The 17,007-nt window shown below is 46.1% G+C and overlaps 1 protein-coding gene across 7 annotated transcripts in view; it reads right to left on the reverse strand.

Moving 5' to 3' along the window:
* Window positions 1-3,860: 3,860 nt before the first annotated feature.
* Nt5c2 (5'-nucleotidase, cytosolic II) overlaps window positions 3,861-17,007 on the reverse strand; it is a 128,517-nt gene continuing 115,370 nt past the window's right edge. For 6 of the 7 annotated variants that reach the window (XM_023715520.1, XM_023715522.1, XM_023715519.1 and 3 more), the window contains 13 exons: window positions 15,129-15,220; window positions 14,938-14,995; window positions 13,838-13,931; window positions 12,652-12,705; window positions 10,800-10,883; window positions 9,775-9,816; window positions 8,835-8,942; window positions 8,502-8,568; window positions 7,970-8,140; window positions 6,313-6,364; window positions 6,137-6,197; window positions 5,815-5,991; window positions 3,861-4,920 (listed from right to left, as the gene is read on the reverse strand). In XM_023715520.1, the coding sequence (XP_023571288.1) occupies window positions 4,687-4,920; window positions 5,815-5,991; window positions 6,137-6,197; window positions 6,313-6,364; window positions 7,970-8,140; window positions 8,502-8,568; window positions 8,835-8,942; window positions 9,775-9,816; window positions 10,800-10,883; window positions 12,652-12,705; window positions 13,838-13,931; window positions 14,938-14,995; window positions 15,129-15,220 (1,294 nt within the window). In that variant the 3' untranslated portion in view covers window positions 3,861-4,686. Of the gene's footprint in view, window positions 4,921-5,814; window positions 5,992-6,136; window positions 6,198-6,312; window positions 6,365-7,969; window positions 8,141-8,501; window positions 8,569-8,834; window positions 8,943-9,774; window positions 9,817-10,799; window positions 10,884-12,651; window positions 12,706-13,837; window positions 13,932-14,638; window positions 14,837-14,937; window positions 14,996-15,128; window positions 15,221-17,007 lie in introns of those variants that run through there. The other variant, XM_023715525.1, reaches the window with a different exon arrangement.

The following is a 17,007-nucleotide window of genomic DNA, read 5'->3' on the forward strand; positions in this document are numbered from 1 at the left end:
TGTGTGTGTGTGGCCAGCTCAGCCCACCAGGGGGCGGGGCTGGCTGGCATGTGGTGCTGGGGGATTGAACCGCGGTCCCCGTGCTTTGCCGAGCTTGCTCTAAGCAGGTGCTTTAGACCACTGAGCCATCTCACCAGCCCCAATTCACCATTTTCAACAAGTCCCAGGGAGAGGGTGGTTCTTTCAGTAATGCTCTGGTGGCAAGCCGTCTCCCCTGCAGAGGACTGCGGGTCTGAACACACGCCCCTCTGTGAGGAAGACAATGGCCGGGTTCTGCTGGTGTGCTTGTCCTGTGAAGGGTTCAGACAGCTGGCCAACACTGGACACAGCATTCAGACTGAGCTATGATTCTGTTCAGTCTGATTTATGAGCAGCGCATCCAGATGCGAAGTTACTTGCTTCAAAATACCTGTGACATTATAATTATATAATTATAATGTGTCATGCCAGCCCCACCCCCAGGGCACACTGAGATGGCAAAAGAGACTGGGCGTGGTGGCACACCCCTGTAACCCAGCTCTTGGGAGGCTGGAAACAGGCGGATCACTACGAGTCCGATCTAGTAGTGAGACCCTGAAACCCTGTAGACCCTTCTCTAAAATACAAACAAAAACCCAAAATACCCATGTCCCCAAGGCAAAGATTAGCTCTGGTGAGAACCTTCTCTCACCAGGTGTGGCAGCGCACACCTGTCGTCCCAGTGTTGGGAGGCTGAGGAAGGAGAATCACTTTGAGTTCAAGGCCAGCGTGGGCTTTAAGTGAGATGCTGTCTCACAGGAAAACACACACACACACCCCAGAACTCCAGACTGGCCACTTAATACACACTTCTCAACTGCAAGGTCCGCTGCCAGAGCCTCCTGGAGGCATCCCAGAACCGTGAGGTCTAGACGGCTGGCTGCTGTGATCCACAGCACTCGTGCCCACTGCCCCGACTCGAGCAGGCAGGTCACCCACTGGGTTTCTCTGGCCTCCCACAGCTGTTTGGGAAGCACTCAAGAGACAGCAGACATCTGGGAACAGGTCTGTGCCTAATTTAGCACATGAAGCAATCGTTTCATCCATTCTTACACTAGCACAATGGAGCCATCAAGAATAGGCCGGATGCAAGTGTGATCATTTTAAGTTGGAAAATACAGGGTCCACTCAGGACTCGGGTGGGGTTGCTCGGCTAGGAAAGGTGCCCCACTCCAGCCGCGTCTCTGCAGGGAGCTGCAGCCGGGGAGGTCTCCGTAACATCACGCATGCACACATGGAGCTGGGCCGGGGCCCTAGTGGTCTGAGCTGCCCGCCTTGCGGGGAGGCCTGCTGGTGACCGAGGTCGTGGTGTCAGCACAGGCTGACTTTGGGAAGGTCACGCCTCTGCGCGACCCATGTGGCTGTGGGATGCGGCTGGAGGGAACACAGCTGGAGGCAGAGCTTTTCTGTGGGAGCAGATTCTCCCTGAGCTGGCTGGCTACCGCTGCGACCACCCACTGCGGCAGGCCCCTGCGAGTTGGGTGTGCCAAGCAGCTTCACCCTCCCAGAACATCGTGAACCGGGCTTCCTCGGCAGCTGCAAAGGTTGCTTGTTGCTTGCAAATACTCCTTTTGAGGGCAAAATTTAAAAGCTGGAAGTCCTGGTCACCAAAAAAGAGTGTCATGAGGAACCTAAGTAATGAGCCCTGAACCGACAGAGGAATCCAGCTCAGGCTTAACGGCTCGCCAACAGCTGGGTCAGGGCTACCATTTCCCACTCTTCCTGAGGGGCTACAGTTTCCGTACCACGGAATGTGGCCAAGGCTCTCATGCTAACGGACTTAATATGCAGTCGTCCATACAGGCGATTTGTAGGGACGATGCTGAGTACTTAAAACTCCCAGGCAGCCCTGGGAAACTGAGGGCTATAGTTGTTGACAAAATAGTTCTTAAACCAGTCTACTTAGAGATATCTAAACATGGACAAAGCACTTTTCGTGTAAGACAGTGTCTCGCTATGTAGTTCAGGCTTGAACTATGTAGACTGGCTGGCATTGAACCCAGGACGACACTCCTGCCTCAGCCTCCTGGGATGACAGGCTTGCAGAGCAGACCCAGGTTGGGTAAAATACTTTTCAGCTGACATGCAACTGCATGAGGCTTTTGTAAGTGGTTTAAAAAAAAAAAATTCTAATATGATTAAAGGCTTGTAGCTCTTAGGTATTGTGGTTTTACTAAAGTCACTTCTAAAAACACAGCTACACTTGTAGAAGAAAACTCTCAGTTCTCTCCCCCCCCAACCCCTTTCTGCAAAGCTCTAGTCCAGAGGGTCTCAGTCCTTTTGGCAGCTGCCTTCCTCATGGCGGCCAGCACGCTGCTCAGCACCTCACGCTTCCTCTTGGTGCGGATGTGTGTCCCCACCCTTTTCTTGATGAACTTGAGGGTGCGTTCGTCCTTGGAGATATCCAGCAGCTCCATGGTGCCTGCTCATGGGGGGCGAAGCCGCACACCTCGCGGACCACGTTCCACACAAACTTCATTTAGTGAGGCATCCGCGATGGCATCTGTGCCTCTGTTTGCTCCATTCTTAAGTCACCTTGTGGCCCTGTTGAGGTCCACGGCCGTGGGCTAGCGCAGGGCCACGGCTACTGCTCTTCAGTGGTCGCTACGGTGGAAGGCCCAGCACCATGCAGACCCAAAACACTAAACTTTCTTGACCTCACAGCTGCTTCTGAAATGCACCAGCCAAGCAGAGACTGATGTGCAGCACTGGGTGGTTCTCCCCGGGGGGAGGCCAGCGACACCCTGCTTAGTACAGGATCTGAGATCTCACATAGAAAAATTTTTCTCAAGAAATGAAAGATTTTTCATCTCATGTTACAAAATCCTTTAGGCTTTTCACCAAAGGAAAAGTTTTCCAACTGGCTTCCTGAATCACTGACAGCAGACAGAAACTCCCAACTCAGAACTTGAGAAGCCCAGGCCCAGCTACTCCACGCCCAGCAGTACTCTTGGGCCCGCGCTTCCACCACTCAGAACAATGCTCCTTGGGGGGCCCCAGCAGGGGGACCCTTAAGCCAATCATGCGCTGCTCCTCACTGCTCAGGCTCTGTGCTGTGGTGGGTTGGGACTGCCAGAGCAGTGCCTAATACATTCTTAACGCCAATATAGAAAGTACGAAAAATAAAGTGATCATGCTGGTCTTAGCCCTAAAAAGGAAAATATATGATTATACTATTTATTACAAGGTAGGTACAGTTATAATTAAAGATTTAAGTTTAAAAAATTCAAGACTAGAGCCAGCCAAATAGCTCAGCGGATTAAAGCACCTGCTCAGGCAGATGCAGGGGCTGGGGGTTTGATCCCCCACCTGCCCTGGAGTACCCTGAGACAGCGAGACTGGGCGCTGTGGCATGTGCCTATAATCCCAGCATTTGGGAGGCTAAAAACAGGAGGATCACTATGAATCCGATCTGTGTAGTGAGACCCTGTACTAAATACATTTTAGAAAAAGAAACGAAACCTCCTGATGTTATTAAAAACCAAGCCTAAGCCTAAGACCAGCAGTTATTGGGCTGTGCTACAGAAGGGTCCAAGTCAGTAGCAGAAAGATCACACTTTATGGGATTCTAGAATGACTCGTCTAGCCTCCCTGTTGATTGATGACAGCAAGAAGGTAAGAAAACACATAATGGGTGAAGTAAGACTGTCCACATTGCTGAAAACATCCGAGCAGCACTCGCTCCCTGGCCGGGCCTGCCACGTGCAGCAACACGGGGCTTCTGCGTCAGCACGGAGGTGGCTCCGCTGTGGGGGTTCTGCAGTGCACTTGCACTCACGGCCGTGCCTTTTGCTTTGGTAGGTTCTGGCTTCGCATGTCCTCTTCTTATCTTTTAATGTTCAGCTTTAACATACAGCGGCCAATGCCGCATATGGGAAACGTGGCCTGCGCAGCAGGAAGCCAGCTACAGGCCGCGCTGCTGCCTTCACTCAGGGCTGCAGGACTCAAGGCTTGGGCTCAGCCTTCCTGCTCTGACAGCTTGCTCCTTTGTCTCCTTTCAACTGTATTCTTTTTTAGATTTACCAGATGAGAAAAGTCTTCCGTTTTCAGGTAACAAGCATCTACACTAGTACAACCTAGAAGGAGGCGGCGGCCTGCTTCCCAACAGAATCCTTGCAGTGCAGCCGGCCCAGCCCCAGCACAGAGAATACGCTGGAAAGGTGCTGAAGCCACGCCTGGTTGGGCTCATTTGCTGAGGACAGTGAATGCGCGTGAAAGGAAACAGCTAATGGAAACAATGTATTTCTCCACTGGTGTACAACACTGTGTAGTGCACTGAAAAAGTCGGACTTCGGAGTAACAGCACACGGTGAAACAATCCAGCATTCCGAATCCCATCCCACCCTCTGTGTAACCAACACACGCAGCAGGGCAAAGACGACGCGACGGACCACAGTCACAGGGAGCCAACGTGTGTGGCTCACCCTGATGCAACCCCGACTTCCAGTAACAGACTCCAATGCAACTGTGAACCATTCCGCCAAAAATATAGATACACAAAACTAAAGCAAGTATCTCTCTATGATTCGATATTTAAAGTTCAAATCTTTGCAGATGTACTTCTGAAGGAACCCCCCACCCTCCCGGGGAACCCGAGAAGGACAGCCTTCGTGCCCGCCCGGGCTCCTGCAGGCGCCTGCTGCCTTGATGCCCGAGCTTGGGTCTTCCTCATTCCTCCTCCTCCTCCTCCTCGTCGTCATCTTCGTCATGGCAGTGTGTGATCTCTTGGGGGGCCAGCGGGAAGAGGTTGGGCGGTTTGATCTCACTGATGGACCTCGTCAGCTGGTGCCGCTTGTAGTCGGTGTCCTTGAAATCCACGGAGGTGCGGTTCCGCGTGGCGAGGGGTGACTCCATCTCGTTGATGTCCACATGTGTGTGCTCCACAGTAGACTCGTGCGGCATCTAGAACAAAGCGGGATCAGAGGAAGACAGAGGAAAGTAACCCTAAGCAAGCTCGCAGGTCCTACCTTCCTGCGGTACTTGACAACCACACAGAACTGTGTCCACAGTGGGCCAGAGACACGATCACTAAGCGCGCCTTCCTAGACCTGCTGCCTTCCTCCTACCTGCACAACTCGGAAGGCAGAAGAGAGGCCCTAACTTTGACTGTCTAGCCAGCGCAGAGGCCGATTAACATCAGAACATAGGAAAGGGGCTGGGAAGATCGCTCAGTGGCCTAAGTGCCTGTCCGGCAAGCACAAGGTCGTGGGTTCACTTCCCAGTACCAAAAAAAAAAAAAAAAAAAAGGAATAAGAATTAAAAAGCCATGTCTTTAGTAGCGACAAAGAGCCAACTCCTCCATTCAGTGTAACTTTTTGAGACAGGGTCTTTCCAACGGATGCCGCAGCAAGCACAAGACAGGGTCTTGCCATGTTAACTCCAGCTGCCCTTACACTTCCAGCACCCCACCTGCCTCAGCCTCCCAAATGCTGGGATCATGCCTGGCTCAGTGTGACACCTGACAGGCTTTTGCCTGGTCATGCTTCTTCAGAGATCACCTGGGCGACCACCTGGCCTGCCCGTAGGCTTTGCAGCACCTTGCCAAGCTCAAAGGCAGACCCTCATCTTCATGGGTGTTGTTCTGTCACCATCACCACTACCACCGCAGGGTGTTAAGTATCCTAGGGGCACTTTACAACTGTGCTGCGTCCCCAGCTCTTTCTGACACAGTTCTTGCTGAACTCCTCAGGCTGGCCTCGAATGTACAATCCCACTGCTTCTGTTTCCCAGTTCCGGGCAGGGTCCATGGCCCCGGGCACTACAGCGCACCATCACCATTAGAAGCAGTCTGCTCACCAGGACATGGGCAGCTCTGAAGAGGTAGCTGAATGGGTAATACAGCAGGTTGATGAAGGACGCGGCGTAGAGATCAGCGTAGCGCATCACTTGACTGGCAAAGAGTGTCTGCCGGGAGCCACTGCGAAACAGGCTCCCCATCATCCCATAGCACATGTCCATGTCATGTGTGACTTTCTAAAAAAATATAAATTGTTCACAGTTCATTTCAGTAAGTATTTACTGGGTACCAGCTCTATGCCTGTCCCTCTATAAAACAGAAATATGGAAATCATGTCAATAATGGGCTTTCTGAGCTTCTTCCCAAGTCCTATTTGGATACCTTAATCCGTCTCTGGATGGAACTTATGTCTGGACGCTCATTGCTACTGCTGTCAAGGTGCCTGGGGGCGAGAGGAAAGACCCAGTGTCATCACCAACAGTGCTGCTTACACCTGTGTGACTCCTGAGGAGGGAGGCAGTTTTTAGGAAAGACATTTTTAGAATTGGGAAACTTACTTGTAGAGTTCAGCCAGGAAAATATCCAAGCTCTGAAGTTCTTCAAAAAGTGCTAGTTAGGGTTTGGAAAGGAAAGAGAAATGTTTTACATAAATCAAAACAAACAAACCTAGTTTTAAAATTATAAAGTAAAATTAAAAGTTGCAGATATGGCCCCAAACCATGGCTCAGCACCAACATGCTAAAAGCAGATGTATACATAACTTCTTCCTCCTTCAGGAAAATGCACTGGTAGCCTGTGTGGATCTGACAGCAGACAACACTACGATTTCTTCTCTTGCTGCTCATTCTGAGTTTGCAACATGCCTGTTCCTACCATGTCCCAAGTTCAGTCAGCAAAGGATGACTGTTCCACTTATAGATAAAAGCCTCAGAATTCAGTGACTTGTCCAGAGTCCTAAGTCCAAGAAATAGTATATACAGTCGATCAGTTGGATTTCTAAAACTTCACAGGTGGAAAGCTGGAAACATGGACAAAAGGCTAGCTGGAAACTTTTCCTATTAGTACAGACAACAGTAATAGCAACAGGGGCCAGGGCGATAGCTCAGTGGAGTAAGGGCTTGCCTGGAACAGTCACTCGAATCACTTTCTTCTACGCTTCATACTTGGCTGGGCTATGTCTCTGTTACTACCTGTTTCTCCACGGCCCCAGGGAAGTCTCACCAGCTCCATGAGGCAGAGATTATCACCACTGCCGGGCTGGAGGAACTCGGGCACAGGGTATCAATTCTGGCGGAACACACAGGTATTGTATGAGGCTCCCACCTGAGGCCGGCCAAGTTTCTGAAGTGTAACTTTTACCACACTGCGTAACACTCACTAGAGTTGAGTGGAGAACTGATGCGGTAAATGACCTTTAAGAGCTCTATCCACAGCCTCACTCACTACAGTGTATGCGCTGCACAGACAGACGCAGGGGCTTAGGCCCAGCACACAATCCGCCCTCATTTCCTGCTGCTCAGGAGAGTAAAGAGCAGGGTAATTAATATTCAGAGCCGTCCCTGCCCCAGAATCAGACACGGGCTGTGAGGAGAGGCGGCAGGTCTGCTAAGTGGGGCTAAGAAACACAGATGGCAGAGGAAGCGAAGCTCCCAACAGGGCCTCCTGGAATCTCCACCGGGGGAGTCAAGAAGTAAGACAAGGAAGGGGCCGGGAGATGGCTCAGTAGAATAAGCACTTCCCTGGCAAGCGCCAAGGGCCTGAGTTCAATCCCTGGTTCCACCAAAAAAAAAAAGAAGAAGAAGAAGAAGTAAAACAAGATAGCTGCTTCCGTACTCAAATTCTGGAGCTTTGTAAAGTATCTGAGACTCTAATAAGAAGATGTGCAGGGCTGGTGAGATGGCTCAGTGGTCTAAAGCACCTACTTAGAACAAGCTAAGCTAAGCAAAAGGACAGCGACCGCGGTTCAATCCCCAGCACCACATGCCAGCCAGCCCGCCCCCTGGTGGGCTGAGCTGGCCACACACACACACACACACACACACACACACACACACAAATAAAAAAAAAAAAGAAGATGTGCAGACTCCAGGGCCTCCCTTGGGACAACACGTCATCCCTATTACATGTGGTAGCTTATCAGAAGACTGAATTACAGCCAGCCACTTCGACATAAACTAGCTATAGCAAAGATTTATAAAGAAAATAATGCCTTACAGCTCTTGTCAGTCCAGACATGCAGCTCCTGCGCGAGTTCAGGAATGACCAGGAAAGTTCTCCACCCTTGCCGTTTCTTTGATTTTAAAATATCTCCAAAAATGTGATCTCCAATATACAGAATGTCCTTGCCCTTGGCTCCCAGCAGATCACAGATTGTATCGGATGAGCCTGCAACAGTGGGATAAACAAGGGGAAAACAACAGTGTCTCTACTGACGACAACATTCAGAGTCCCATAACCATTCAATATGGGTTACCTGCAATCTTTTGTGAGGACAGACCATTCTTAAAGACTCACCATTCTTTTTCTGGCCTCTCACACAAGGCCTTTAGCTCCACTGTGCTGACCAGAGTGCTGGTCACCAAACCCAAGAGCAACACAATGACACATCTCAACGTCAGGGAACACAGCTAAAATACTAGCACATTTTACTTTTTCTTCACTGATTTGCCAGCAAGCTGAGAATAACCTCATTTTCACAGGGGGGCTGAGCAAAGCCTGAGGCTGCGCCAGGGATACTGTGACTCACCCCCGGAGTAGACGATGCCATACTGCAGGGGGCCTGTGTAGGTGCCAATCTTCAGCTTGCCAGTTTTCTACACGAAGAGAAAGGGAAGGAATACGAATGTAGTGTTACCATCTGATCACGGTCTCCACCCACAGTGCCGCTCAGCCAGGCAGCCACGTGAATATCACACGTTCTTTTAGGCCAGTAGTTTGTCAGACTACCTCAGTCAAAACCCAAACTTTCCAAAGAGCAATGTGACCAATAATTTTTTTTTCCCAATAATTTTAAAATACCTTTCTTTTTTAAGACCTCGGAAGGTCAGTGTACTACCAGGCAGATCACTCCTCCACTTACAGTGTCCACTTGCCGCAGGACCGTGCCTTCTCCAAAGAAGAGTGGCTTCCGTGCGTCCACTAAGATCAGGTCGAAATAGGACTGCCACAGCCGATGGGCGCTCCCGGGCTGGTGGAGGAGAACCAGCAAAAGCCCAAACATCACTCTTTATACAGTAAGACACTGGTACTGAATCTCAGTCTCAAATGCCCTCGAAAAGGAATTTAGAAGCACCAAGTATAACCATAAAATCTCATTATTTTAGTTAAAAAAAAAAATCCGCTGTGGCTAACTCTGAGCCAAATCCTTTTGGAAGCAGGCAGGTGTAAATAGCACCTGCCTAATACTGCCACAGCTGAGACCATTCCACGTGCCACAGACTTACAGGGCCGTGCAGCCAGCCAGAGGAGTCCGGCCACGAGGCCACAGGCGCTGCTCTTCCAGGCCACGCTGCCTAGTAGAGCACTCTATGGTTTTGGGCAACCTCAAAATGGATTTGCTGAAGCTGCTGGAAGTTGAGGACTAAAATTCTCCAAGTGTATGACTAAGAATGATGACTTCTCTGTCAACTCCGGAAAGCTCAGCAGCAGGCTGGCAGACTCCAGCGACTCTCAGAATACACACGTTATTTTCTGCTTCTTTCAACAAGTAACTCCCTCAACCTAAAAATTCATTTCATTCTTATATACACCTATTAATTATGCACAGAACATCATAGGCATCAAATTCTGATCCCATTCTGCTAAATACAGTATGACTCCCTTTTTATTTACTAAGTAATAAAACTGCTAAAATCTGATAGGAAATTCTAGCTCCTGGATGACTTCCAATGTCAGTGAAGACGAGTTAACAACTTAAAACCTATGACCTTTCTGGATAGGTCCTGACCAACTCCTTTCCCTAAACATCCCTAAATGGTCCACTATCACTAAAGCAGTGGTCTACCAAGTTATTAAAGTACCTTGGGGCCATGTGGGAAGTCAAACAGGTAAGTCATAATTTTCTGGAAAAGATAAAATAGAAACGTAAGTTCTACATATATGCTACTTTTGCAAAAGACACACAACATTAATCACATACAAGGTTTTCAAGAAACATCTTTTTCGACAATAGGATTCATCACATATTTGTTTCCTTTAAGGTTTCTGAATTATATGTATAATATAAATTATACAATATAAAAATTAATGGTTCATCATACAAAAGAGAAAGAAGAAAGCTTTTGGTATTTTTTAGGGAGGATACAGATTTCCAGATGTTTCTATACAAATTCACCCATACCTCACTTCTGGAACACACACTTGGAGGTTAAGGGACATAAAAGCCAAAGTGTACAGAAAACTAGGGACTTACGGAAATACAGTACAAAGGCTTTTATATAAAGAAAACTAGGGTGAGAGCAGAACTTGTAACTATTAACTTGTAATTATCTCACATAAAGTAAGGTGTTAGGTAATCAGTTTTTTCTTCTTCTTTTCTTTTGAGGAACCAGGAATTGAACTCAGGCCCTTGTGCTCTCTCTATATATATAGTTTTTAACAGTACAGTAGTGAATTTCGATGGTGAAGACTCAAAACACCTCTGCCCCATTTATTGCCACAAGACTTCCAACAGCAGGAAAACAGAATGGAGAGTATGAATTCTTGAGTTTGTCTTTATTATGCACCAAAGACACACAGAAACTACTTCCCCCAGCATAAATGCTTCAAACAGCCCCAAAATGAAAAGCTGCAAGTAGCCAACTGTAATCACAGAAAATGGCCACTAAGTATTTAGCAAAACATCAGAATGATTTTGGCACAGTCCTCATCCCTTTGCTTTTTTTCACTCTACTCTGGCAAGAAATTAGCTTCATTTAATGACCTTCTACCCATTTCACGATCTTTGTAGTTGAGGCCAAAATGATTCTCTTAATAATAGTAGTAATTCACCCATATGTGCACTTCTGGAACACATACTTGGAGATCATGACTACTAAGCACTCACATCTGTATACTTGTAGTCGCTGTTGGTAGCAAGAAAGACTTTGCCTACTTCCTTCATCCGGCTCAGAAGCAAAGGCAGTTTTCCCTGAAATGTAATATGACAATGAATAAAACAGTAAAGTACAAATATTTTTATATCTATGCTTTGAGATACTCCCATACTAGATTTTTGTCCACTAAAAGAGAAATATGGTAAGCCTTTTAAAAATTGGTGGTTTCTGAATTCGGCATATACAAGCCTAGACTATCACTATGCATGAATAAAGCACTGGCATGTAATATACACTGTGCAGAGCATACAGATTCTCATTAAAAAGTAATACAGCCATTAACAACATGTTTATTTGTTCTCACAATGTCTGTCTCAGGAATTTAAATCATCTTGAGATTTCCCGAATAATTTGAGTTGGATGTGTTAGAAATCCGGAGCTGACACGGGTTCTACAGTTCGTCTTGCAGAATGGAAATGACACACACGGATGAAACCGAGAGATGCCCAGGCCCACCTGCAGACGAGGAAACGAACTCCTCCCGTGCTTAGACAGAAAAAAAACACCTTTTCCTTCTGTCACGATGAATAGCTTCCTTCACACAAATTCTCCTTAACCTCCCTACTCAGGGTTCTTTCTTGAAATCATGAGGGGAAAAGGTGGTAAAAGGAGGGCCAGGGAGACAGTTCAGTCGAATGAGCACCTGCCTGACAAGCGCAAGGGCCTGAGTTCAATCCCTTTTCTTTCAAAAAAAAGGTGATAAGTGGTTATGTGAGTCCTACAAACAAAACTTTACCACAGTATTTGGAGAAAATACTGTATTTTGCAACTTTATAGAAAAAGAAAGAGGGATCTCGTCATCTCATCTTGGAATTGGGTGTTTACTTTTTGTTTTGAAATAATTTTTAATACAGAAAAATTAATAGAATTCCCATACATTCTGCATTCAGTTTCCCTTAATAGCAACACTTACTGAGTCACAGTGTAATTATCAAAATTTAAGAAGTAACATCGAGAGGCTGGGAAGATAGCTAAGTGGCATACGCGCCTGCCTGAGTTCAATCCTCAGCACACACAAAAAAATACAAGACAAAAAAACCCACCACTGAAACTGCAGATTTCTAAAATTTCACCAGTTTTCTACTTATCTTTAAGATATTGTTTTTTTTTAAATTTTTATTTATTTATTTTATTTATTTATTTTTGTGTGTGTGGCCAGCTCAGCCCACCAGGGGGCGGGCGGGCTGGCATGTGGTGCTGGGAGATTGAACCGCGGTCCCTGGGCTTTGCTTAGCTTAGCTTGTTCCAAGTAGGTGCTTTAGACCACTGAGCCATCTCACCAGCCCCCTTTTTTTTAAAAATTTTTATTTATTTATCTTTAAGATATTGTTAAGCTTTCTTTATTATTCCCTGTTGATAGGTTAAAGATTTTTTTTAAAAGCACATACATGTGCTTACACAGTCTGGCTTTACTAACTTACTGTGTGATCTTGTGTGAGATACTCGGCTCTTCTGTTGCCCAGGCTCTCTGTGTGCAGGGGGCAGCTAACAGCTCTGCCTGCCTCACTTTAGATGGAAGGGACGCCGCAGTGCCCGGCCCCACGGTGTGCTGACACACTCACTGCAACCTTCTCGCTGTTGCAGCTACAGCTAAAGGACACATGAAATACTGATCTTCTAGTCTACCAACAAACTAGAAGAACTACTGAGACCTAGTTTGGGCTAACGATCCTGGCTGTTACACCCAGCAGAAGCCATGCTACGAAGAGGACCGTCTTCCCTCCTCCATCTCACAAGCCCGTGACTCATTTCAGTAGGTGAAATAAGCTACGATGCAGGTCTGTTTCCCCTTTCAGTACTTACATCTTTGACTACATACTTCTCAAGATTTTCAACTGTCTTTTCCTTAAGGGAGCCCTGGGGAAAAGAAAAAAGAGGAACTAGGAAAGAATAAATTTAGTTTTTACCATTTAGTTTATGAGGAAAACTGTGGTTAGTATAAACTCAAATGAATTTTTATGTGTTATTTTTGTTTTCTGAGACAAGGTCTTGCTCTGTAGTTTAGCTGTAAAGTTCACTATAAACTAAGAAGCTGAGGCTGGCCTTGACATTATGGTGATCCTTCTGCCTCAGCTTCTGAATACTATGATGACAGATATGCGCCACAATACCCAGCTTGAATTTATATATTTACCAAAATGGAAAAGTGATAAACTAGGAAAGGCCAGGAAAAAGTGGCAGATATGATTTGCAGTAACTCAGCCTCCTAAAACATCTTCAAATATAAAACTGTTTTTATTTTAAATTAGCAATTAAAAGGCATTTCCTATTTTATTCAATAGATTATAGTAAATGTAATTTTTTATTTTTTTTTTAAAATATATTTAGTACCAGGTCTACAGGGTCTCCCTACACAGAATGGACTCGTAGTGATCCTCCTGTTTTCAGCCTCCCAAGGGCTGGGATTACAGGCGTGCGCCACCACGCCCAGTCTCAGTCATCTCAGCGCATCCCAGGGGTGGGGCCAGCAAGGTAAGCAGGTGCTTTAGTCCGCTCGGCTATCTAGCTGGGTCTTAGTAAGTGTAAATTTAATATTAACTAGTTAATATTATTAGTCAAGTGGGACGTATTTCAGTGAAAAAGACCATCACCCAGAAAACGCTATGTATAATCTCATAAATTAAGATGCCTTCTAAATAAGTTTGAAAAACACAAATTAAATAAAATCTAGAACCTAAGCTTCACCATTAAGGATGGTCAGACAAAAACAAATACTTCTAGAAAGCTACCACTGGGGAAAATCATTTCCTTCTTCTGACCCTTCTTTTTAATTTTAATTTTTTTTTTTTTTTTGCGGGGGGGACCGGGGATTGAACTCAGGCCCTTGCACTTGCCAGGGAAGTGCTTATTCCACTGAGCCATCTCCCCGGCCCTTGACCCTTCTTTTTAAATGAAAGAAAACTTTTGCTCCTTTTGCTCTTGGCAAGTTAGCATCAGGTCAAAGGACACATGGCAGAGAGTGACCAGGCGAGGCAGCAGCTTGGGGTACCTTGTAATGGACCCAGTCCACAGCGTCTCTTACATCCTGGAACATGCTCCGGTAGGACATGAACAGGTCCCCATCTTTAAATCCTGTTTCACAGCTACAGAAAGATAAAAAGGACATGACAGGGATTCCACAAGAGGGTGAATTAAATGAGTATCAAAAGATGCCCAGGGGCCCCGAAGGTTTCGTATCATATGGGTCTATCAGCTGGAGCTAACAGGCAAAGAATTACTCCCTAGTGAAAACTGATTTCTGGCCATAGTGAAACGACCACAGTGTGTAATGGAATACAGTAAGTATGAATGAACACAAAGTGATAGAGTACACTAGAGTACACTGAATGCCAACTAAAAAGCCAAAATTCAAAATACAAGGTTCTTTTATTTTTCACTTTTTATAAATTGGTTCTCATTGAAGAAACATCTAAAACTTAAAAGTTGATCGTTTTGGTTCTTTGGACCCTGTCCTCTGTGACCTTGTTCTAAGCACAGCTAAGTGTCTGATCTCTAAGACACCAGTGCCAGCTTTCCACCAAATCTGAAGTAGATAACCTAACACTGTTAGCAATCTGGCACACATGGACACACTTTCAGAAATTACTATAGGATTTCTCCTAAGGAAAGGATCACTGTTCAAGACTTCAACAAAATTTTATCTCAGGTAACAGGACTTACTCTTCAATGAACTCTTGCTGGGACTGGGAATGAACCTAAATTATCCCTCAATGGCTCCGGGGTTGCTGCTGTGAAATGAGTCGGGGGGTTTTAGTGTAATTCTGCTTGGACAGATAATCATCACACAAACCTCCCACTCAGTTGTCACAATTAGCACCTCTGCTGGCGTCTTCACTCCCAGGAGAAGCCAATCAGAAGTGGTCCCTTCCAAGTATGGCTGCAGCACACTGAAGGAGGGGCGTGTGGGAGGTGAGAGCCCGCATGGAGCTGCTGCTGCTGTCCATCTCCCAGGCTGGCAATGTGGCAGCTCTCACTAGCACTAAATCCACTTCAGAAAAGCAGAAAAGACCTACAATGGCCAGTTCTCTAAAACCCTGCACATTAATTTTAAAAATCAACTGGAAAAAGGAAACTGTGGTATATACATACCTGGTATATCTAGAACAATTAGTAAAAAAATCTACTAGGCAGGCCAACAGGTAGGTCTCTGAAAAATGAAAAAAATATTCTTAAATTATACTTGAAGTAATTCAAGTATAGCTCATCACCTCTCTCTGGCACAGACAAATGTTCACGGACAGGACAGTATATAAGTACATATAAGCAGAGAATGAGTCTACCTGGCAGATTGAATAATGTGTTCAGAATATAAAATCTTTCAGTGTCATCTCGTTGGATAAATTTGTTTGGATACTGCTCTCTAGTTTCTGGTCTGAAAGAAAAATTTAAAAATTAGTTAACACTCAAAATATCAACATATAACTGGAAAACATTCATTGTTCAAAAACTCACTCAAATATATTAGCTATGTGCAAGACAGAGTTCCAAATATTAAACATGGGTGGCTCTAAGATGAGTAAATTCAGGTTTAGCCTTTCAAGAGTTCCCTGATAGAGGAGGTGAGTCACATACACAAGTAAGTATAAAAGGGAGGGGGGGGGGGAGGAGGGAGGGGAGAAAGGAAGGAGGGGCTTAAACCCATCAGAACTAAGTCAGAAAGACTAAAATGGGAGGGGGAAGGAAGGAAGGAAGGAGAGAGAGAGAGAGAAAGAAAAAAAGAAATTACTACTATAAGAAAGTTTGCAAACAGCTACTAGAAAACCAAGGAGGAATCATTTCACTAAAAGGCAGAGAGGGGCCAGGGAGATGGCTCAGGGGAATAAGCGCTTCCCTGGCAAGCCCAAGGGCCTGAGTTCAATTCCACATTCTGGCAGAGAAATGAATGCAAAGGGATAATGAAAAACCTCGGATTTCTGGAAGTGAAGTCCTTAAGACAGACCTCGAAGGCTAAGTGGATGAGTGTAAACTAGTCCAATTTTACAGTAGAGAAAGGAGCACAAATCTAGGAAGGTGAGATGAGATCATCATGCCATTGTTCTTTCACTTTATTGTTTATTTTTGGTACCAGGGATGGAGCTCAGGACCATGCACTTGCCAGGCAGGCACTTATGCCCCTGGGCTATCTCCTCAGCCCTTATTTTTCACTTTATTCAGGCTATAGTGTACTATTTACAGTTTGTAAGTGGAGAGGGCTTAAACCCATCAGAACTAAGTCAGAAAGACTAAAATGGTTTTAGGATAAACAGCAGGACAGTGTGGTAGGGAAGGTGCACACCCATAAATTCTTTCCACCCTTTTGCAAGCAACTCTGCGGCTCCTCCCATGAGAAGCTCGGTCTCCTTCTCCATCCTTGAGTACAAGTGTGAACAGCAACTTGGGACCGGCAGGGCTAGTGAGATGGCTCAGTGGTCTAAAGCACCTACTTAGAACAAGCTTAGCAAAGCACAGGGACCGCGGTTCAATCCCCCAGCACCACATGCCAGCCAGCCCCACCCCCTGGGGGGCTGAGCTGGCCACACACACACACACACACACACACACACACACACAAATAAATAAAATAAAATAAAAAAACAAATGGGGCCAGCGATGGAGAGCCTTCAGAACACCGGGGCATTAGGGCTGCCTCTCTCCTGCTGCAAAGGGACCCCTGAGACCACTATGCAAATGACAGCAAGCTGTGCTGCAGGATGACAAAGGGCTTTAGGAAGAAACAGGATCTCAGCTGGAAGCCTGACAGCTGTCATACACAAGGCCATTCTAGCTCAGCTGATGACCTATCAGCTGGCCACAGACTCATAAGTCTGAAATGTTCTGTACTTTTTTTTTCCTGTTTTTGAGACAGGGTCTCACTATGTAGTTCAGGCTGGCTTTGAATTCGCTATCAACTATGTAACCCAGATTGGCCTCAAACTTGCAGCAATCCTCCTGCCTCAACTTCGAGACCTAGGATTACAGATGTGCGCCATCATGCCTGGTTCTGCTCTTAAATGACTTTCTTTTGAAACACTAGTGAGTATATTTTCAAAGGAGTTATTTGGGAACTCTACTTAAAATCATACATTAAGGAGAAGACACTCTCTCAGGCTTTCACAGAGAGCACATTGGCCAAGCAATGGCCGTGACTCATCCACATGGCTGCACTGACAAAGGTTCTAC

The sequence above is a fragment of the Octodon degus genome, unplaced genomic scaffold, assembly GCF_000260255.1.
Source record: "Octodon degus isolate 3935 unplaced genomic scaffold, OctDeg1.0 scaffold00042, whole genome shotgun sequence".
In the NCBI taxonomy this organism is placed as follows: Eukaryota; Metazoa; Chordata; class Mammalia; order Rodentia; family Octodontidae; genus Octodon; species Octodon degus.